Source organism: Neoarius graeffei, chromosome 15, assembly GCF_027579695.1.
Source record: "Neoarius graeffei isolate fNeoGra1 chromosome 15, fNeoGra1.pri, whole genome shotgun sequence".
Lineage (NCBI taxonomy): Eukaryota > Metazoa > Chordata > Actinopteri > Siluriformes > Ariidae > Neoarius > Neoarius graeffei.
Genome location: NC_083583.1, coordinates 5,996,446 through 6,019,122, shown reverse-complemented (window position 1 = coordinate 6,019,122; position 22,677 = coordinate 5,996,446). Strand labels below are relative to the sequence as shown.

General features: G+C 43.8%; 1 protein-coding gene across 2 annotated transcripts in view; it reads right to left on the bottom strand.

Moving 5' to 3' along the window:
- usp10 (ubiquitin specific peptidase 10) overlaps nucleotides 1–14,735 on the bottom strand; it is a 98,648-nt gene extending 83,913 nt beyond the window's left edge. Inside the window, exons 1-2 of one of the 2 annotated variants that reach the window (XM_060940806.1) lie at nucleotides 14,451–14,735; nucleotides 9,653–9,676 (exon numbers count right to left, since the gene is read on the bottom strand). In XM_060940806.1, the coding sequence (XP_060796789.1) occupies nucleotides 9,653–9,676; nucleotides 14,451–14,471 (45 nt within the window). In that variant the 5' untranslated portion in view covers nucleotides 14,472–14,735. The remainder of the gene's footprint in view (nucleotides 1–9,652; nucleotides 9,677–14,450) is intronic. The other variant, XM_060940807.1, reaches the window with a different exon arrangement.
- Between the last annotated feature and the right edge of the window lie 7,942 nt (nucleotides 14,736–22,677).

Genomic DNA, 22,677 nt, shown 5'->3' with positions numbered 1-22,677 from the left:
ACCCCAAGGTCACCGCCGCGCCAGCCAATCAGAACGGGTCTAGGGAGATAAAATGGACGACTACCGAGAAAAGTTGAAGTTTAATGGCCCAGGGTCCGGTTCTTCACGTGAACGTGTAGCGTGCAGCGTGAACCTTCTATGGCCCAGCTGCCTTACTGTCTATCTGCGCATCTCAGAATGACACAGGACAATGGGCGAACTAGATTTTTTTTTTTCCCCAGCCACGGCGCGCCGGAACGCTATCACCCCTGGCATCCGCAACGAAAACGATACGGATACGGTCTAATGTAAACACCACCTGAACCTTATGCATCATTTGTACACTTTCAGGCTGCGCTCTGATTGGCTCCCTGCACTGTTCGAGCATGTGACACAAAGAGCTTTTCAGAACGAGATGCTAGTTGAAAAGTCCGCTGTTCGATATCGTCAGCCCTTTTGAATACTCAAGCAGCGATTGTGGGCTCTTCTGAAGGCAAAGCTCGTAATATGTTTACTTTGGCATCGAAAAATTCCCTCTCAACTGTGACTCCATTGTACAATAATCAGAGGTCGCGCAGGTTTGCATAACGGTCGGCCCCCGGGTTTATCCGCTTACTGTAGTAGCGGCGAGACTCGAGTGGTGAAAAAGTGCTTCTTTTTTTTGTTTGTTTGTACGCATCAGTCAAGGAGCATCTGCAAACACAGAGATGACCTCACCCGTACTAAAACTATTTCTAGCCGTGCACGCGGTCATTATGCGATGTTCGTTTCCCAGCAATGTTCAGTTCATTATGTACAATGAAATATTAACAGCTTCACTGTTTCCTCACCTCAATAGCAACAAGAAAACTGTTCAGTAGAATGTTTGATAGTTTCACATAAAAATAGTTAATGCAAACTGCTAGAAAAGAACATAATAAGCAAAGTTTGGTCGCTGGAACAAAAACTCCATGCGTGCTCCCTTACTGGTTCATAAACCAGCCAATCACATCATGCATCTCTAAATAACAGCGCGGCAAGCGACACACAAACAGCCGATCATTTGACAGGTGTATTATTTGGCAGCGCCATCAAGATGCGACACCAGAAACAGTGTGGAGTGAGAAAATGAGCAAGTTGAAAATGCAGTCGGCGGAAAGAGCTGGAATTCGCTGCCAGCACAATCCTGCTCTACCTCGTGACTACAGATCGTATTGTAGTCTCCGTTCACGCTGCTCAGTAAATCATATACATAAATACGCATCAGCGAAGAGCACAGGCTGCTTTTAAAATGTTCTATCTGCGATTTCTGGAGCTCATACCGGCCAAGACGCCCATAAAATCGTAAATACGACAGGTGGCTCAACCGTCTTGACAACTTTTCTGCACACCCACCTGGGGAACAATGTAAAGGGGTGTTCACACGGCAACTTTTACTCCGGTGTAGCACCGGGGCTGCCCCGGTAGAGCGTTCACACGGTACAAAGTTATACCGGTGTCGCCCCTGAAAGCTGCTTAAACCGGTGCAAATCTAACCCTGCTCGGGAGGTGGTTTAAGAAATTTACTCCGGAGTAAATGCTAGTTTGCGGGGCAGCACCGATATAAAATGGGACGTCTGAACGCTACAGGGGTAGACTCGCTACGCGTGAGGAGAGTTGATTACATACGGGCATTGAATAATTTGCATCCTGGTATTTTGCGCTTCCAAAATGGCGAATATCAACAACAACAGAACTGCGTGTCTTCCAGTGTTGCCAGATTGGGCGGTTTTAAGTGCATTTTGGCGGATTTGAACATATTTTGGGCTGGAAAACGTCAGCAGTATCTGGCAACACTGGTGTCTTCATCCATGCTGTTTTCCCGGTGCTTGGTGATGCCATGACAACCGGGAAAAGGAAGTACGTTTTCACGCATGCGCATATTTCATTTCCGCATTATTACTATCGTATAGCACGGTCGCAAAAACTGCCGTGTGAACGCAAGTGGGGCTGCACCGGTGCTAACACGCTTCTCTCTAGTAAGCAGGTTTGTGACGTGTGAACGCTCCACAAAATTTACACCGGTGTAAGATATATCGCAACAAAATACATCGGTGCAGCATCGATGCAAATATGTGCCGTGTGAACACCCCTTATGAGAGTTTGATCGATCCTGTAGGAGGAGTAGCAATTTCTGTAAACTGTGGACGGATGATGCGCGATCGCATAAACTCATCCTGGCCTGTGGATGAGCGAATAATTTGTCACCGAGACAAAAAAATAATAAAACATACACGTCCTTTCCATAATCGGTTTAAGATTAAAGAAAACACACTGAAAGGACTCGAGTGCGTCATGTTGCCATGGCAACGCTGACATGAACACACAAGATGCACAGCTCTCCAAACATGTGACCATCGACGGGGTCAATCGTTCCATCACAGTACGTTCTGTTCATTATTTATCCATCCATCGCTCACAGAATGTTCTCCTTCTTCGTTTGTATTTGCTAAAACAGGTCAAACAAACACACTCTGGGCGGCGGTGAATGTTCCCGAGCGGTCCACCGGAGTCAAGTCTGTGTGGGGAAACTTGACATGGTCTTCAAATTGAAAAAGTGGTTCAACTCAACCGTGTTCTCGCGTACTAATTAACATGGCAAAAACAGGTCATTAAAGAGTGATCGATAATTATCAATATAGACTGAAATTAAATATTTTCCAGCTTTCAGCCAGTTTCCTGAAATAAGCTTTTCCCTGAAACACGGCTTCCTGACGGCTAAACCCTGACGCCGAGCCTCTCTGACCTTCACCAATCTAAATCTCACGATCCTGCTCGCCTGCAGCCAACCTGCTTTCATCCAGCGCGCTATAATTAACTTAATGCCGTTTAGTGCAATCAGGATTAAGTCGAAAATCTACCGAGCGCAGAGCTTCACACTGGGAGGTGGAGCTCAGAATGGTTTACCTGGTGAGAAAACCTTCAAACTGTGGATATAGACGAATAGCTTTAACGTGTTGGTAGAGAAACGTGAAAAGGCTCTGCAAACATGACAACTGGCCTCTCTGCATTCAATACATGTGAAAAAGGGAGAGAAAAGAAAATGCAGCTGAAGCAGGCGGAGCTCTGCAACGGTGCTGAAACGGCACAACGGCGAGCTGTAATCCGAGGGCCTCCGCGCCGCTAATACGGCCCACAACAGAAAGAATTCCACTCTGCTTCTTTTCTGCAGGCGAGCTGCACGTACCACACTAAGCTCCCCTCTCGCTGCCCGCTTGGAAGGAGGATTAACACAAGTTGGCCGTGTGTACTATTTTGGCATGGCGACGTGATGACACAATGAACGACAGAGACATGGCCAGGGGGCAAAGTTCAAACAGTTCAGGCAATAGTAGCTCACCAGTGTCACCCACAAAAAAAAAAGTTGCATAACCATAATGACAAATAACTTGATAAAGAAATGCATGAGCTCGAGCATTGAACGAACACACACACACACACACACACAAAAAGAGCGCTGTTCAGTTCTGTGACCGGATTTTCAGACAGCAACAAATAATAAATCATCAAAGCAGTGGCTCGACCCCGAACACCTTCCAAAAGCCTCCACTGCTCACAGTGCTTTCGCAAAGTGGGTGGGGCTTAATATATTCTTCATGCTCTGGTACGTTTTGTCAGTATGGACCCTTTTCACGTTACGTCACGACAAACGCGGCCGCCATTTTGGACATGTACTACCAGTAGTTTACCACAGCCAGCATTGAGGAACAGCAACAAAAAGTTTTTACTTTCAGCAAGACTTCCATCATGCCATTATATTGTTGTGCACCTGGATGTAGTAACCATCAACAAACAAGGCAAGGGTTATCATTTTATCGGACCCCGACGGAGAAGATGGATAGCGGCCATTATCAGATTGGCAGCCCTCGGCATACCAACGCTTGTGTAGTGACCACTTTGTTGGAGGTAAGACGAATAAAATTAGCCAGAAAAGGCATTACATTGCTGTTAACATTCTGTGGCGGCGAGTGTGTAACCAAATAGGCTAAAATAACCCATTGTAACCTCTTTGTTATTTTGTAGTAGCTATTGTTGACTAGCTAATGTCAACAACATCATAGCTGGTATGTTACTGTAGCAATGTTTACGTTCAGTCATTTGGATGACTGTTAAAACCTTTCAGTCTCAAGTTTTTCCTTTACTGTATTTACTAGTTTACTGTAATTATGATCCGGCAGCTATTTACACCGGATCCAGTGTAAATAGCTGCCGGAGCCAACGTCCGAGGTTCCGGAGCGCGCTCTGGCTTGCTCCCCCTCAAATTAAGCAGCGCGCTCCGGCTTGCTCCCGGAGTGCTCCGGCCGAGGTTCCGGAGCACACTCCGGCTTGCTCCCCCTCAAATTAAGCAGCGCGCTCCGGCTTCCGGAGCGCGCTGCTTAATTTGAGGGGGAGCAAGCCGGAGCATACGTCAGTGAACAATCCTGGTGGAAGCAGGTAAACGTCGTTCTCTAAAGGCCAATTTATGCTGACAACCCAGTCCTCGCAGATAGCGTCGCAGACAGTGTCTGCGTAGCCCCCCCACCTTCGCAGACGCTCTGCGCGCACCTCCCAAAAATTGTGACCACCGCAGAAGCCTCGCAGACAGCGCCGCAGACAAGAGGGCTCTGATTGGTCCACTCTACATCCGCTGTACACGCACTTCCGCTTCCCTACTTTCCCGGTTTGGTTTGTTTTCACGACCGCCATTTTTAAAAACATGAGCGAAGATGGAGCAGCACGAAGAGCGGTTGATTGAGGAAGTACGTACATCTATACGACTCCAGTTCTAGTCATTATTAAAAAAAGTTCTAGCCATTATAAGTAACCGGAGGATAAACACTCCACTAACCACACCCACCAACTACTCCTAGCGACTTCACGCCCCCTTGCGTTGTGCCGGTGAATAACATCGCGCACGCCTATTACTCCCTGCTGAACGATAAATTACAACTGTCTGCGAAAAGCTATCTGCGAAAGCCTTGTCGCAAGAGCATGCAGAGGCCTTAAGCCTGCTAACCTCAATTTTTGCAAATACCTCTCCCTCTGCTCGCCCTATAAATGCCCTACGTCGCTGGATAGTGAAGGTGTTTTCTGCATCTCGCTCCTTTTTCTTTTATGTTTTTCGTTTGTCGCCTTCCTCGCATTCAAACTGATTCGAGCCGAAGTCCACTACATGTCCAAAATGGTGGTCGCATTTACGAAGGTCAGGTGACTGAAAAGGGTCTATACCTGGCCAGGTACCGTCTACGTTCTTTAACACGGTGAACAAGCAACTGCAGATCTCGTCAGCAGAAACGACTGACGGTTGACCCAATACCAGAATTTTGACTTGAGTATCAAGATGTTTGATAGATACTAATTTAAAAAATTAAATCTGATAACTATCAATCAGTTTGCATCAGCATTGATTAGAATTCTGGAGAAAAACAACAACTTAGGATTATATTATAGTAAATAATCATCAATTTAAGCATGTTGCCCATACTAGTTTAGCTTTATTTTACCCACAGAAACTGTTCAAGGCAGAAGCTTTATCGCCGTCATAACAACTTGAACACACTTAGGGGGGGAAAAAAAAAGGGGACGCCACGTCCAGCAAGCGTAACGTGATTCGCCGAGGGGAAAAACGATATCGCGTATAAAGAAAGCTCATGAATCTAACTGGTTTACAATCGAAAAAGTACCGAGCTAACGAGCTTTGAAGTGATTTTCTGAGTAGAAATTCATAAAGCTGATGGCCGGATCCTTTGGGGTTCCTCCTCACCCCTACTTACAGCTTGTAAACACCAATTTAAAGCTTTCATCAAACTCAGAACCCATTGTTCACTCATCTCCAAAACGTGCTCTGGACAGCTCACTCACTGTCACAATGGAAATGTGCTGAGAGCCAATCAGATTCAAGCACTGTTCAAGATCCTGAAGCTCGTGGCCTGAAAAGCGCACCAAAAAAAAAAAAAAAAAGGTGGGAAGAGAAACAAACAGGAAGTGGTAGGAGGCGAAATCACCAGGTTTGATCATGAGAAGACGATAACAAACCACTAATTGGTGGTTACACTGTTTGTCGTTATGAAAAACATGTTTAAACTTTTTTTGAGACGAGAGATGGAAGCTTAATTTATACACTTTGTTTAAAAAGGGTTTGATTTACATGTTGCACGCTCAGCTTTGCACAAGTTTCACTGTCAGATTTGATTAGCAAAGTGAAGTTTACTGTTCTAGCTACATCGTCTGAAACGAGGCGCTGATCATCTCTGCTACTTTCTTACCAAAGTTTTTTCTTTACACTTTAAAGGAGACGTCATACATGACGTATCAAAAAAAAAAAAACCACACCCCAATTGCAACTCATGAGCGGTCCACACATACACCATATGATTGTCCCGAGGAACCATTTTAGTCAATCTTGACTTTATAAGGACGCGCCTACCTAATTTGCATACATTTGAGAAAATCCTGATTTTAATATCTAACCGTTTCTTGTCTTTCCTTGCTGACGTCACCTTCGACTTAAAGCTGCTTTGAGACGGTTGATTTAACCAAATTAAATCTTCAGCCTCATCAACTCCTCATTCCAACACTCGTACCACACCACTAACGAGTTCTCCTTCCTTTTCTCAGCTCATTTGCTTATTTTCCCCCCCTCCCGGACCCTACGGTGAACCCATCTCTCTCTCCAACATGACAGTTTGGGTGTTGCTCCACCACTGACAGGCAAAAAAAAAAAAATTAAAAATTCCTCCCAACTGAAACTGTCATGCGACTGTTAATAGATGCACAACCTCAACCAGCTCATGACAGGGCGGAGGTATGCGACACACTGAGAATTCCAGGCGTGCACCAGGGCACAGTAGACGCTATTGCTGACAAAGATGAATCGCGAGGAATCTTCATTACCCTAAATGGTATCTCTGAGCTAATCAGCAAACCAGAGACGTGGAAATGCTACGCTACGGTCCAGATCCGATTCGTATTTCTTGTCAGGTGCTTAGAAGCAAAACTGACTCAAAAAAGTACTCTAATGTTTGCAGGCTGCTTTATGGATTAATATTCATTTGTTGGTAATTTCTATGGCTTGTCAATCAAATAAGCCACACCTCGAGTTCACATGATGATTTGTCATATGACCAAGTTCCAACGAGAGGCGTGATTTCATTCCATATGTTGACATTTCCTTTTGAAACAGGAAGTTGGAGTGATGGCACGTTTGACTTGGTTTACTCGAGTCAGTCGCAGTGACGCGCCATGTCAGAGCCCAGTCCAATCTAAAGCAATGTGAGAGTCGCTTCAAGAGCGAGCTAAATACGGAGAACTGCCCTGACGACAAGTTTCCAAGTAAAGGGGGAAGTTGAAAGGATCGGAGGGGAAGAGGGACTGAATGCGGGCAGCGTTGAGGCGTGCGCTCTCACAAAACAAAGTATATTATTGTACCTTTTAGGGTGCAACGGCTCGTCACCGACGGCGCAGTACCCACTAAGGTACTTATTTGTATCCTTTAAATACTGCTTGGGAACATGTGTACCTTTTGACCGTGAAAAAGGTACCCAGTTACCCTGAAGTCCAATAATTAGCTCTGGGGAGTACATTAGTGTCGACTGTACCTTGGGGTACAGAAATGGGCTCCTACCATACCCCTATTTCTGACAGCGTACATTATTGAGGGAGGGGTTCAGGGGTTCTCTCCCCCCCCCAGCAAATTTTACTTAAAACAGTGCATTCTGGTGCGTTTTAACAGCACTGGAACAGCTTTAACACGTGCTACAATTTTAAAAATGTTTCTTGAAAATGTCACTTTTCAATTGTGATCAAAAACTTTATAGCTTTCAGATAGACAAGGTAAGAATTTTAACTAACTTAAGAGCGATTATCCGTGTTGTTTAAAGTTTGTTCTGGTTTTATTAATGTTTCAAGTAAACCTTCCAATCTTAATGTTTGTTAAATTTATAATTATCTTCCAAACATTGTTACGTTTTTGTGCAACAGAAGTTCTGGATGATATTCTTCACTGTTGAAATCAACCCAAGTATCAAATAAAGAAATTCTCGATAATTCTAACGATGTCCAAGGTCCTGTCACACTACAGCTTGCAGTGGGTTTAATTTGCGCTGAAAACTCGGTAACATCGACACCAAGCATGCGATGCATGGCGAACGTTCTACGAGCTTCGCGAGTTGTTTTCTGATGCGTCTCCGTCTTGAGTGGCCAAAAACATTGCGAACAAATTTCAAATGCGTGCAGTGAAAATTTGGTGGCGATTTTTTCGTCGACCAATACTTGCAGATGGGTTTAGGAAAACTTCCTGAAGCTCAGAGAAGCATTGCCACCAAACACCTCATTTTCACCGATAACCCATCACAAACCATCGCGAGCTGCAGTGTGAGTGTAGCCGAAAGAAAGAAAGGCGGCGACTGGAATGTTGAGTACCATTGTGATCATGAAACCTCCATCACTCATCTGCAAAGGTGAACAGTGGGTTTATATATGTGTATATATATATTTGGTTTTTTTTGCTTGCTGAAAACTTGCCTCTATAATTAAGTTGAAGCAAACAAGCAAAAAAAAAAAAAAAGGGGGGGGGGGGGGGGGGGGGCTTTACAAGCCACCAATATAAAGCGTTTCTACGGGTGTTCACACGGCACATATTTGCATCGATGTATTTAGTTGCGATATATCTTACACCGGTGTAAATTTTCTGGAGCGTTCACACGTCACAAACCTGCTTACTAGAGAGAAGCGTGTTAGCACCGGTGCAGCCCCACTTGCGTTCACACGGCAGTTTTTGCGACCGCGCTATACGAATGAACCCTTTGTCACTGTTACCAGTGAAATTGACCATCAACCTGTCCTTACAGAGGGGGAACAGGACAGGAAGACAGGGATAAAAGAAAAGGAAACACAGTAGTAACATGAGGAAAGAAAGACTATTACTATACGATAGTAATAATGCGGAAATGAAATATGCGCATGCATGAAAATGTACTTCCTTTTCCCGGTTGCCATGGCATCACCAAGCGCCGGGAAAACAATGTGGATGAAGACACCGGTGTTGCCAGATACTGCCGACGTTTTCCAGCCCAAAATATGTTCAAATCCGCCAAAATGCACTTAAAGCAGCCCAATCTGGCAACACTGTTGCCACTGTGCTGTTGTTGTTGTTGATATTCGCCATTTTGGAAGCGCAAAATACCAGGATGCAAATTATGCAATGCCCATATGTAATCAACTCTCCTGACGCGTAGCGAGTCTACCCCTGTAGCGTTCAGACGTCCCATTTTATATCGGTGCTGCCCCGCAAACTAGCATTTACTCCGGAGTAAATTTCTTAAACCACCTCCCGAGCAGGGTTAGATTTGCACCGGTTTAAGCAGCTTTCAGGGGCGACACCGGTATAACTTTGTACCGTGTGAACGCTCTACCGGGGCAGCCCCGGTGCTACACCGGAGTAAAAGTTGCCGTGTGAACACCCCTTCTGTGAATCTAATCACCCACTGGCATTAAATATTAGCAAGAATGATTATACTAGATCAACCAGCTACACACAGACATCACAACGTTTTTGTTTTGAAAGGGATAAAGAACAATAAAATAAAAGTGCTTCACTGAATTAAAACTTGCGTATATGACGTACACACAGTCTATAATACTGTAAAAAGTAGGTGTGAGACAATTTAATACTTACATGATTATGTAGTTTTTTTTCCTCCTAAAAAAAAAAAAAAAAAAAAGTTTTGCAGCCTTGATCGGACCAGCTGGATTCGGTTAGAAAACTACCAACATGCACTGAAACTTCACACCGCGATTGAGGATCGGACAAAAAAAAGCAAGCAGGCTCGATAAACAGAGCAGTACTGCAGCGCCTTATTGAAGAATAACACAAATCGAGGCGTGAGGCAAAGTATTGCTGGGTCCCGCCCCCCAATACTGAACAATACATGCTGTTTGTTGCGTTCGATCAAGAATATACGTTTGCATGAACCAGCGCTGTCAAAAACATACATAGTGACAATTTCCAAGTTGACGTTGATTCCAAATTCTTTAAAAATAAATAAAACAACATGCCGACATCTTGCCGATCTTGTCTACATCTCGTTTAACCTAATATGACAATCATATTTCACAGAATAAAATTTTCAAGATTAGCAGAGATGGAAAACCAAGGATTTGCGATGAATAGGTGGAACAATCCCCAGCAGCTAATCAAAAGGATTGGTAGAACAGTGAAAGGTTCAAGAGAAACAAGAGCCTTTTTTCCGTCCACTTTAAAGGAACAGTCTACTGTACTTCCATAATGAAATATGCTCTTATCTGAATTGAGACGAGCTGCTCCGTACCTCTCCGAGCTTTGCGCGACCTCCCAGTCAGTCAGACGCGCTGTCACTCCTGTTAGCAATGTAGCTAGGCTCAGTATGGCCAACGGTATTTTTTGGGGCTGTAGTTAGATGCGACCAAACTCTTCCGCGTTTTTCCTGTTTACATAGGTTTATATGAGCAGTGATATGAAACAAGTTCAGTTACACAAATTGAAACGTGGCGATTTTCTATGCTATGGAAAGTCCGCACTATAATGACAGGCGTACTAACACCTTCTGCGCGCTTCGACAGCGCATTGATATCTGAGCTCCGTATCAATGCGCTGCCGAAGCGCGCAGAAGGTGTTAGTACGCCTGTCATTATAGTGCGCACTTTCCATAGCATAGAAAATCGCTACGTTTCAATTTGTGTAACTGAACTTGTTTCATATCACTGCTCATATAAACCTATGTAAACAGGAAAAACGCAGAAGAGTTTGGTCGCATCTAACTACAGCCCCAAAAAATACCGTTGGCCATACTGAGCCTAGCTACATTGCTAACAGGAGTGACAGCGCGTCTGACTGACTGGGAGGTCGCGCAAAGCTCGGAGAGGTACGGAGCAGCTCGTCTCAATTCAGATAAGAGCATATTCCATTATAGAAGTACGGTGGACTGTTCCTTTAACGAAGACAACGTCTCAGACAACAGGAGGATGTGCGTTTTTCAAGTTGCACTTTACGTGTTTTGTTTGAGACGACGTCAACCGTCAGTGGTGATGAACAGACTTGTGTCTGAGTAGGCAGTCGAACATAGTGACTGCCTCAAACGGGTTAAAACGCGCCTCTGGAAAGTTACATAACCACCAACTCGGACAACCTCTGCCCTCTGGCAAATGAATAAACTCCACCAAGCAATGAGCAACAGATGGAAAGAGAGATAGACGCCATTTTGTGTGCATAATAATAATAAATCAGTATTTAACAATTTTACTGCTAACAAGCTGTTACTGTAAAGCAGCGTTTCTCAACCTTTTTTCAGTCACGGCACCCTTCAGAAGTATGCAAATTCTCAAGGCATCCCCATATAAAATATACGCAGTCACGCCGACCCCGGCAGTGACGTTGTGACATGGGAAAGGGGGCCGTGAGACAAATTTTGATGATGCATGAGGCGGCGATGATCTGCATTAGTGTAACTATCTTTTTTTGGAATTTTAATTCATTTTATTTATTTCATTTCAATGTTAGAATATATAATTTTTGACGCGGCATCCTGGTTGAGAAAGGCTGCTGTAAAGCAAGACACACCTCTGGGGGCGGGGCATAGAGTACATTCTAGTGTGTGTATTGGACGAACACAAGATGAGTACAGGATGAGTCATAAAAGAATAAAAATTAAAAAAAAAAAAAACTGCATTTTTTCACTGAAATACAGAACAACAAATCGAGGGGTTTTTTTTGTTTGTTTCCTCCCCTAAAAAAGTTCTGCCGTCAGACACACTTTTACTGAATTATGGTTGAAATACAGGGCTCGACATTAACGGTTGTCCGCTTGTCAAGTGATACTTAATGTCGGACAAGTTCATCGCCTCGGTTACTTGTCCGATTGGACAAGTGCCAAAATACGCCGATATTCGGGTTACATATCAAATTTATCAGTTTATTCACATGATTTCCGAAGCATCTCACTCGACATATTGTTTTGATGAATCGCTGGATGTTTCTATTCGGAAAGAGCGATGTGCGCATGCGCAATATTCCACTTGTGAAACCAGCCAATACCACTTCGTGTATTTGAGCTGAAAAGTAAACGGTCGTTTATGACTGGTTTTAATCGTGTCATACACGTGGATTTGTTGGCATTTCTGTTGGCGGGATCATTATTCAACTGTACATTTACGTTGAGTGTGTGGTAATTTCCAAATCTTTGAATCGCTGTTGATGGTGTTCGTTACATAGCTGAGCGCGTGCTGGCGGGGAATGTGCGCCTGCATGCGTGTGGATTGACAGGAAGTGAGGTAGGAGTGCGGAAAGTTATCTATGAAATACCAAGCTGTCAAAATGGCTGCTAATTAGGTTACCGGCTGTATTAATTAACTAATTAGTAATGGGAGTTTAGGGATTTGAAACATAGGGCTCTATAATTTAGATATAATTATGGATTATTTGAAATTATTTTTTTTTTACCATTAAATACCATACAGGAGCCACACTGAATAATTAGACAACAATTAATCAGTGGAGGATATATATTCAAAATTAATAATTTAAAAATGAAAATATATATACACATTTTAATTTTCTGGTTTTCAATTTCTCATAAATAAATGAACGATTGATGGAGCAGAACTCAAGGGCTGATAGATGAAGATGAACAGAAACTTTATTTGTATCCATTCATCTGTGAGTCAATAGAGGTGTGGAGGTTTTCATAACAGGATGTATTATCTTGTCATTTGATAACTAGATTTCAGTGTATAATAATCAGTGATTTACAGTATTAATTTTGTTATCAGTTGTTTTTATTTGTAGCATTGTTGTTATTTGCTTCTCTTGTCCGAACTAGTGATCTCTCATCAAGTCATAAATTTTATGATAATGTTAGTTTTTGTGATATTTGTTCCTGAACTGCAGAGTATTGATGTGTGTGTGTGTGTATACATAAAAACGGTTCGTGTTTCTGGATCTCATAGTATAGTTATTTTGTTCTTAAAATGTTATGCTCATAATTTCTACTCTACTGGAATATATTGCTTCTGAACTTCAGCATAATAATAGGTGAATTATGGTAGTCAGTCAGTCTGTTTTACTATATTTTTGAACTTTTGCCTCAGTATATCAAGCATTGATTGCTTTTGATTCATAGATATTATGCATATGTTGTGAATTCGGAAATAAATGTCAAAGATTGTTGGGTTACAAATAGCTTGTGGGGGTTTTTTTTCTCAAATATTTCTTCGGACAAGTAAATTTCCTTTCAACTTGCCTGACAGGACAAGTGGTTTCAAAAGTTAATGTAGAGCCCTGAAATAAAATGAATTTCGTCTAGACTATGACTAATATGATCAAATTAAAAGACAGCTTAATTATGCAAATTATGTAAAAAAAATTATGCAAATGACTCAATCAATATCACCATGTAAAACGGTTTTGTGCTGATTAACAGAAAAATTCAAGTTTTTAACCACCTCACGACACGAAAAAGTGATGTTAGGCTGGTTAAGATGTCTGTTAGGCTATTTTTAAAGAAAAAGAAGCTAAAAGTCTACTTTAAAGAAAATCTCGAGCAGTTTCTAAAGTGAGCTTGTCTTAAAAAAATTAAAATGCCTGAAGAAACAGAGCAGTTTTAGCTAACTAGCGTCAGGAAGAAGCTAACTGACACGAAATATTATTATTATTATAAATGTAAAAAATAATTAAGATAAGACCGATTACAAAATAATCATTAAATAAAAACGTGCAACCTGAATGACTTTGAATGAAAACGAAAGAAATAAATCCCGCCCCCTTCAATCAACAGGCCCCGAAACACTGTCAAGTCATGAGCTAGCTAATCACACAGCGCCAAAAACAGCAGCAATACAAGACAAATTTCGACAATTTTTCCGATTAAACGCTCATTTCTAGCCTCACCGTGTCGTTACAGGTCGTGACGGACATTCACTAAACTGACTGAAGCACCTAAAAGCGATTAGAAACACCAGGATTAGCTTGTTAGCTTAGCAGGGTTAGCTTGTCCGCGCTAGCGACCGTTAGGAAAATGTGCTCACGCGCATGAGCAGGCCCGCTGCCCTGCCACACGCCCTCGCGAGCCTCCGGAGTTGATAAAATGCCTTCTGACAGGAATTACTCGGAATTATTTGCCGGCTTTAGGAGGCGCAGAACTTTTCTACACGAATTCTGCGCGGTGTTGTGACAGAACGTGTGCGAACGGTGCTGATAAAGGCATGAAGTAGCGGGCTGAAGGCCTGCACCGCCGCCACCACGCTGGAGAAGAAGTGTTTCAATGAGGAGGGGGAAAGCGGCTCAAACCAATTCAACAATTTAACGCGTAAAAATCACAACAACACACCGGACACAACCGGGATTCATCAGGAAACAGCCTACTGCACCGGAACAACGCGTTCACTTTCTGCCCAACTCGTTTTTCCTGCCACTGGAGTGAGTTTAAGGGGCGAGTCGCTACCTGGTTGCTGTGCGCAGCCATGCTCCCGGTGAGATGCTTTTCTCCGTCTCCTTCAGCACAAAGATGGCCGTCCTGTTCCCGGACAAAGCGCTCTCGGTCAACGCTCAGTGCTCTCAAGCTCACTCGCCTACTCTGACATGCCGTCCATGGTGTCTAATCGCCAGGGTGTGGAGCGCTGTTCCTCGGGTCCGTGTGCAGCTGAACTCCTCCAGCAGATCATGCTGCTTCCCCCGCCATGTTTGTCTCGCCTGAGCTCTACACTCTCTCTCACACACACGCTGATGCAAGGGGCGCATGCGCGTTTCTCAGGCGGGTGGGGGCGCGCGCGAGAGAGAGAGAGAGGAAAAGAAGGAGGGGGAGGGAGAGGAAAGTACAGCGTGAGAGACATGTGGAGAGAGAAAGAGAAGGAAAGTGAGAAAGAGGACAAAGAAATTTGGAGAGAGAGAAAAACAAAAAGAGAGACCAAGAGAGAGGAAAGGTGGAGAGAGGGGTGAAGAAGGAGAGAAAAGAATTAGAGCAAGAGAGAGAAAGGTAGAGGGGAAGACAGAGAGGAGGAGGAAGGAGTGCGACTCCCAGTTCTACAGGGGGCAAGGTGGGCCTGGCCCACCTGAGGGGAGAGAGAGAGAGAGAAACTCATATGTACATAAAATATCCCCCCCACACACACACACACACACCAAAAAAAAAACTTCCTGGCTCACCCTGTTAGTGAGAACTGGATCCGGCCCTGAGCGCGTGCGAGAGAGAGAGAAGTACAGCAAGAAAGGTGGAGAGAGGGGTGAGGAAGGAAAGAAATAGAGAAAAGTGCAGAATGAGAGAAAAGAAAAAGAGCTAGAGTGACAAGGAAAGTGAGAGAGAGGACAAAGAAATTTGGAGAGAGAAAAGGTGGAGAGGGGGTGAAGGAGAGAAAAAAGAAGAGAGAGAGAGAGAACAAGAGGAGAGAAGAGAAATACAGGAATGAAGGAGAGCAAGAGTGAGAGGAAAGGTGGAGAGAAATGGAGAAAAGTGCAGAATGAGAGAGAAAGGTGAAGGGGGAGGAAGAAGGAGTGTGACTTCCAGCTCTACAGGAGGCAGGGTGGGCCTGGCCCACCCACCTGAGGGGAAGAGAGAGAGAGAGAGAGAGGAAAAAAGTCATATGGACATAAAAATACCCTTCCCCCCCCCCCCCCCCCCCCCCCCAAAAAAAAAAAAACCACCTTCCTGGCTCACCCTGTTAGTGAGAGCTGGATCCGGCCCTGAGCGCGTGCGAGAGAGAGAGAAGTACAGCAAGAAAGGTGGAGAGAGGGGTGAGGAAGGAAAGAAATAGAGAAAAGTGCAGAATGAGAGAAAAGAAAAAGAGCTAGAGTGACAAGGAAAGTGAGAGAGAGGACAAAGAAATTTGGAGAGAGAAAAGGTGGAGAGGGGGTGAAGGAGAGAAAAAAGAAGAGAGAGAGAGAGAACAAGAGGAGAGAAGAGAAATACAGGAATGAAGGAGAGCAAGAGTGAGAGGAAAGGTGGAGAGAAATGGAGAAAAGTGCAGAATGAGAGAGAAAGGTGAAGGGGGAGGAAGAAGGAGTGTGACTTCCAGCTCTACAGGAGGCAGGGTGGGCCTGGCCCACCCACCTGAGGGGAAGAGAGAGAGAGAGAGAGAGGAAAAAAGTCATATGGACATAAAAATACCCTCCCCCCCCCCCCAAAAAAAAAAAAAAAAAACCACCTTCCTGGCTCACCCTGTTAGTGAGAGCTGGATCCGGCCCTGAGCGCGTGCGAGAGAGAGAGAAGTACAGCAAGAAAGGTGGAGAGAGGGGTGAGGAAGGAAAGAAATAGAGAAAAGTGCAGAATGAGAGAAAAGAAAAAGAGCTAGAGTGACAAGGAAAGTGAGAGAGAGGACAAAGAAATTTGGAGAGAGAAAAGGTGGAGAGGGGGTGAAGGAGAGAAAAAAGAAGAGAGAGAGAGAGAACAAGAGGAGAGGAGAGAAATACAGGAATGAAGGAGAGCAAGAGTGAGAGGAAAGGTGGAGAGAAATGGAGAAAAGTGCAGAATGAGAGAGAAAGGTGAAGGGGGAGGAAGAAGGAGTGTGACTTCCAGCTCTACAGGAGGCAGGGTGGGCCTGGCCCACCCACCTGAGGGAAGAGAGAGAGAGAGAGAGAGAGAGAGGAAAAAAGTCATATGGACATAAAAATACCCTCCCCCCCCCCCCCCCCCCCCCCCCCAAAAAAAAAAACACCTTCCTGGCTCACCCTGTTAGTGAGAGCTGGATCCGGCCCTGAGCGCATGCGAGAGAGGGAGAGAGGGGTGATGGAGAGAAATGGAGAAAAGAAGAGCAAGAGAGGAAGGTAGAGAGAGACACAGAGAGGGGGAAGAAGGGGAGAGAGAGAGAGAGAGAGAGGAAATGTGGAGAGAGGGGTGAAGAAGGAGAGGAATGGAGAAAAGTGCAGAATGAGAGAGAAAGGTGAAGGGGGAGACAGAGAGGAGGAAGAAGGAGTGCGACTCCCAGCTCTACAGGAGGCAGGGTGAGCCTGGCCCACCCACCCAAGGGGAAGAGAGCGAGAGAAAAAAAAGTCATATGTACAGTGCCTTGAAAAAGTTTTCATACCCTTTGAACTTTTTCACATTTTTCCACCTTACAACCACAAACTTAAAAGTTTTTTATTGAGATTTTATGTGATAGACCAACACAGAGTAGCACATAATTGTGAAGTGAAACGAAAATGATAAATGGTCTTCAAATTTTAAACAAATAAAAATCTGAAAAATGTGGTGTGCATTAGTATTCAGCCCCCTGTACTCTGATACCTCTAAATACAATCCAGTGCAATCAATTGCCTTCAGAAGTCATCTAATTAGTTAATAGAGTCCTACTGTGTGTAATTTACTCTCAGCATAAATACACCTGTTCTGTGAAGGCCTCAGTGGTTCGTTAGAGAACACTGAAGAACAAACAGCATCATGAAGACCAAAGAACTCACCAGACAGGTCAGGGATAAAGTTCTGGAGAAGTTTAAAGCAGGGTTAGGTTATAAAAAATATCCCAAGCTCTGAACATCTCAAGAAGCACTGTTCAATCCATCATTCAAAAATGGAAAAAGTATGGCACAACTGCAAACCTACCAAGACATGGCCGTCCACCTAAACTGACAGAGCGAGCAAGGAGAGCACTGGTCAGAGAAGCAGCCAAGAGGCCCATGATCACTCTGGAGGAGCTGCAGAAATCCACAGCTCAGGTGGGAGAATCTGTGCACAGGACAACTAGAAGTCATACACTCCACAAATCTGGCCTTTTTGGAAAAGTGGCAAGAAGAAAGCCATTGTTGAAAGACAGGCATAAGAAGTCCCGTTTCACAGCAAACATGTGGAAGAAGGTGCTTTGGTTAGATGAAACCAAAGTGAAACTTTTTGGCCTAAATGCAAAGCGCTATGTGTGGCAGAAAACTAACACTGCTCATCACCCTGCACACACCATCCCCACTGTGAAACATGGTGGTGGCAGCATCATGCTATGGGGATGCTTTTCTTCAGCAGGGACAGGGAAGCTGGTCAGAGTTGATGGGAAGATGGATGGAGCTAAATACAGGGCAATCCTGGAAGAAAACCTGTTGGAGGCTGCAAAAGACTTGAGACTGGGAAGGAGATTCACCTTCCAGCAAAACAATGACCCTAAACATACAGCCAGAGCTACAATGGAATGGTTTAGATCAAAGAATATTCATGTGTTAGAATGGCCCAGTCAAAGTCCAGACCTAAATCCCATTGAGCATCTGTGGCAAGACTTGAAAATTGCTGTTCACAGACGCTCTCCATCCAATCTGGCTGAGCTTGAGCTATTTTGCAAAAAAGAATGGGCAAAAATTTCAGTGTCTAGATGTGCAAAGCTGGTAGAGGCATACCATAAAAGACTTGCAGCTGTAATTGCAGCAAAAGGTGGCTCTACAAAGTATTGACGCAGGGGGGCTGAATACTAATGCACATCACATTTTTCAGATTTTTATTTGTTTAAAATTTTGAAGACCGTTTATCATTTTCGTTTCACTTCACAATTATGTGCTACTCTGTGTTGGTCTATCACATAAAATCTCAATAAAAAACTTTTAAGTTCGTGGTTGTAAGGTGGAAAAATGTGAAAAAGTTCAAGGGGTATGAATACTTTTTTAAGGCACTGTAACCGCCTGCTTTCCTCGTCTCTCTGATCGTCCCAGTTCTTCTTTGCTGGCCTCTTCTCTTTTATAATTTCCTGCACTTCTTTGTTCCACCACCATGTCTCCTTGTCTTCCTTCCCGATGACCACCCTAGCACCTTCCTTGTTGCCTCTCTTACTAGTACAGCAGTAGTATCCCAATCTTCTGGCAGTCTTCCATTACCACTCAATGCTCATCTCATTTCTTCCCTAAACTCCTTCTGATGTTCAACCTCTTTTAGTTTCCACCACTTAATCTTCGGCTCCACTATTTCACGCTTCCTCTTTTTCACTTTCAGGCTCATCCTGCACACAACCACTTGATGTTGTCTAGCTACACTCTCCCCTGCCATCACTTTACAGTCTCCAATCTCCTTCAGGTTACCCCTTCTGCAGAGTATGTAGTCCACCTGTGTAGATCTTCCTCCACTCTTAAACATCACCCTGTGCTGCTCTTTCTTCTCAAAGTATGTACTGGCTATTGCCAAATTCATCCTCTTTGAAAAATCAACCACCATTTACCCTTCCACATTTTTTTCTCTTACACCATATCTGCCCATCATGTCCTCATCTCCTCTGTTTCCCTCGCCAACATGTCCGTTGAAATCTGCTCCTATAAGCATGCGTTCCTCCCTCGGTATACTTTCTACCACTCCATCCATCTTTTCCCAGAAAGACTCTTTTTCTTCATTCACACATCCAACCTGTGGGGCGTACGCACACAACATTGGAGAGGGTTACCACTCCTTGAATCTCCAACTTCATGCCTATCACTCTATCTGACACCCTCTTCACATCAATCACACTGTTGACCAACTCTCCCCTCAAAACAATACCAACACCATTTCTCTTTCCATCCACTCCATAATAAAACAACTTGCATCCATCTCCAATGCTCTTGGCCTTGCTTCCTTTCCACCTCGTCTCCTGCACACGCAAAATGTCCAACTTCCTTCTTCCATCATACCTGCTAACTCTCTCGCTCTGCCAGTCAACGTTCCCACATTCAGTGTTCCTACCCTCAATTCTAAGCTCCTTCCCTTCCATCTTTCATGCTCTCTCCTAACACGCCTCCCCCTCTCTTTCTCCTTCTCCGTTTTGGCGCAACAGTAGCACACTTTCCACCGGCACCCTGTTGACCAACAGTACCAGAGGCGGCTGTTGTTAACCCGGGCCCCGACTGATCAGGTATGGTATTTCTCTTTTCAATTCGCATGTTAGATTTGGCACAGTTTTACGCCAGATGCCCTTCCTGACACAACCCTCTCCAATTTATCCGGGCTTGGGACCGGCACCAAGAGTACGCTTATGCACCCCCAGTAGCTGGATTAACATATATTATCATATAAACATGCTTTATTTCAGCATTATATACAAAACAACATTGTGTTAAATAGTTGGAATGTACAAATATATAGAGGAAATCTCACATTGTTTCAAGCATTGCAAAAAGAACTAATATCGACCAAAAATGAAAATAGCCAGTAACAACAACAACAATGCGTAACATTAATACACTTCCTCTCTGAACTGCTATTTGCACAATTTCATGGTCATGTCATGCCATCTTCATTTTGTGAACTTGTTATTGCACATTTCATTGTACATTTGGTTGTTGTTTTTGTTTGTGCCGTTAAAGGTTTTATGATTATTATTGTACTTAGTGCTATTTGTACAAATTTAGTATTGATAATACACTTAATTCCATTTTTAAACATTCAACACAGTGCCGTCCTGAAACTTTTCTTCGGACCACAGTGGAAATAAGTGTTTTACACTTTGTTGTGCTCTCTTTGGTTTAGTTTCATGTATTTAGTTCAATTGTACATTAGTATATTGTCCTACTTGCATGTAATTTTACCTTAATTAATCTAATCTAAGGGCGGCACGGTGGTGTAGTGGTTAGCGCTGTCGCCTCACAGCAAGAAGGTCTGGGTTCGAGCCCCGGGGCCGGCGAGGGCCTTTCTGTGTGGAGTTTGCATGTTCTCCCCGTGTCCGCGTGGGTTTCCTCCGGGTGCTCCGGTTTCCCCCACAGTCCAAAGACATGCAGGTTAGGTTAACTGGTGACTCTAAATTGAGCGTAGGTGTGAATGTGAGTGTGAATGGTTGTCTGTGTCTATGTGTCAGCCCTGTGATGACCTGGCGACTTGTCCAGGGTGTACCCCGCCTTTCGCCTGTAGTCAGCTGGGATAGGCTCCAGCTCGCCTGCGACCCGGTAGAACAGGATAAAGCAGCTAGAGATAATGAGATGAGATGAGAATCTAATCTAATTGAATCTAATCTAGCACACATGGTTATTTAATTGACCCATTGCACATATTCTCCTCTTCTCGCACATTCATGTCATGCCTCTTCATTTTCATCCTGTGACCTGTTTTTGTACATTCCAGGACATACAGCTTGAACTTCAAAAACAACCCATACACATACTGTACTCTGTAAATATATCTGTTTTTCAAATTGTGTATTTTACATTCCTACTTATTTTTTATTCTATCTATATTACTACTTTTGTCTATTTTTAAATTCTTTCTAAATTCTTAACTGTTCATGCACCAGCCACCAAAGCACCAAATGTACAGATGAGTGTAGCGATATGGGATTTGATTTTAAATGTTCCAAACCTGTTGCCAATACAGTGGTGCTTGAAGGTTTGTGGACCCTTTAGAATTTTCTATATTTCTGCATAAATATGACCTAAAACATCATCAGATTTTCACACAAGTCCTAAAAGTAGATAAAGAGAACCCAGTTAAACAAATGAGACAAAAATATTATACTTGGTCATTTATTTATTGAGGAAAATGATCCAATATTACATATCTGTGAGTGGCAAAAGTATGTGAACCTTTGCCTTCAGTATCTGGTGTGACCCCCTTGTGCAGCAATAACTGCAGCTAAACGTTTGCGGTAACTGTTGATCAGTCCTGCACACCGGCTTGGGGGAATTTTAGCCCGTTCCTCCGTACAGAACAGCTTCAACTCTGGGATGTTGGTGGGTTTCCTCACATGAACTGCTCGCTTCAGGTCCTTCCACAACATTTCCATTGGATTAAGGTCAGGACTTTGACTTGGCCGTTCCAAAACATTAACTTTATTCTTCTTTAACCATTCTTTGGTAGAACGACTTGTGTGCTTAGGGCTGTTGTCCCACCTTCTCTTGAGATTCAGTTCATGGACAGATGTCCTGACTTTTTCCTTTAGAATTTGCTGGTATAATTCAGAATTCATTGTTCCATCAATGATGGCAAGCCGTCCTGGCCCAGATGCAGCAAAACAGGTCCAAACCATGATACTACCACCACCATGTTTCACAGATGGGATAAGGTTCTTATGCTGGAATGCAGTGTTTTCCTTTCTCCAAACATGACGCTTCTCCTTTAAACCAAAAAGTTCTATTTTGGTCTCATCCGTCCACAAAACATTTTTCCAATAGCCTTCTGGCTTGTCCACGTGATCTTTAGCAAACTGCAGATGAGCAGCAATGTTCTTTTTGGAGAGCAGTGGCTTTCTCCTTGCAACCCTGCCATGCACACCATTGTTGTTCAGTGTTCTCCTGATGGTGGACTCATGAACATTAACATTAGCCAATGTGAGAGAGGCCTTCAGTTGCTTAGAAGTTACCCTGGGGTCCTTTGTGACCTCGCTGACTATTACACGCCTTGCTCTTGGAGTGATCTTTGTTGGTCGACCACTCCTGGGGAGGGTAACAATGGTCTTGAATTTCCTCTATTTGTACACAATCTGTCTGACTGTGGATTGGTGGAGTCCAAACTCTTTAGAGATGGTTTTGTAACCTTTTCCAGCCTGATGAGCGTCAACAACGCTTTTTCTGAGGTCCTCAGAAATCTCCTTTGCTCGTGCCATGATACACTTCCACAAACATGTGTTGTGAAGATCAGACTTTGATAGATCCCTGTTCTTTAAATAAAACAGGGTGCCCACTCACACCTGATTGTCATCCCATTGATTGAAATCACCTGACTCTAATTTCACCTTCAAATTAACTGCTAATCCTAGAGGTTCACATACTTTTGCCACTCACAGATATGTAATATTGGATCATTTTCCTCA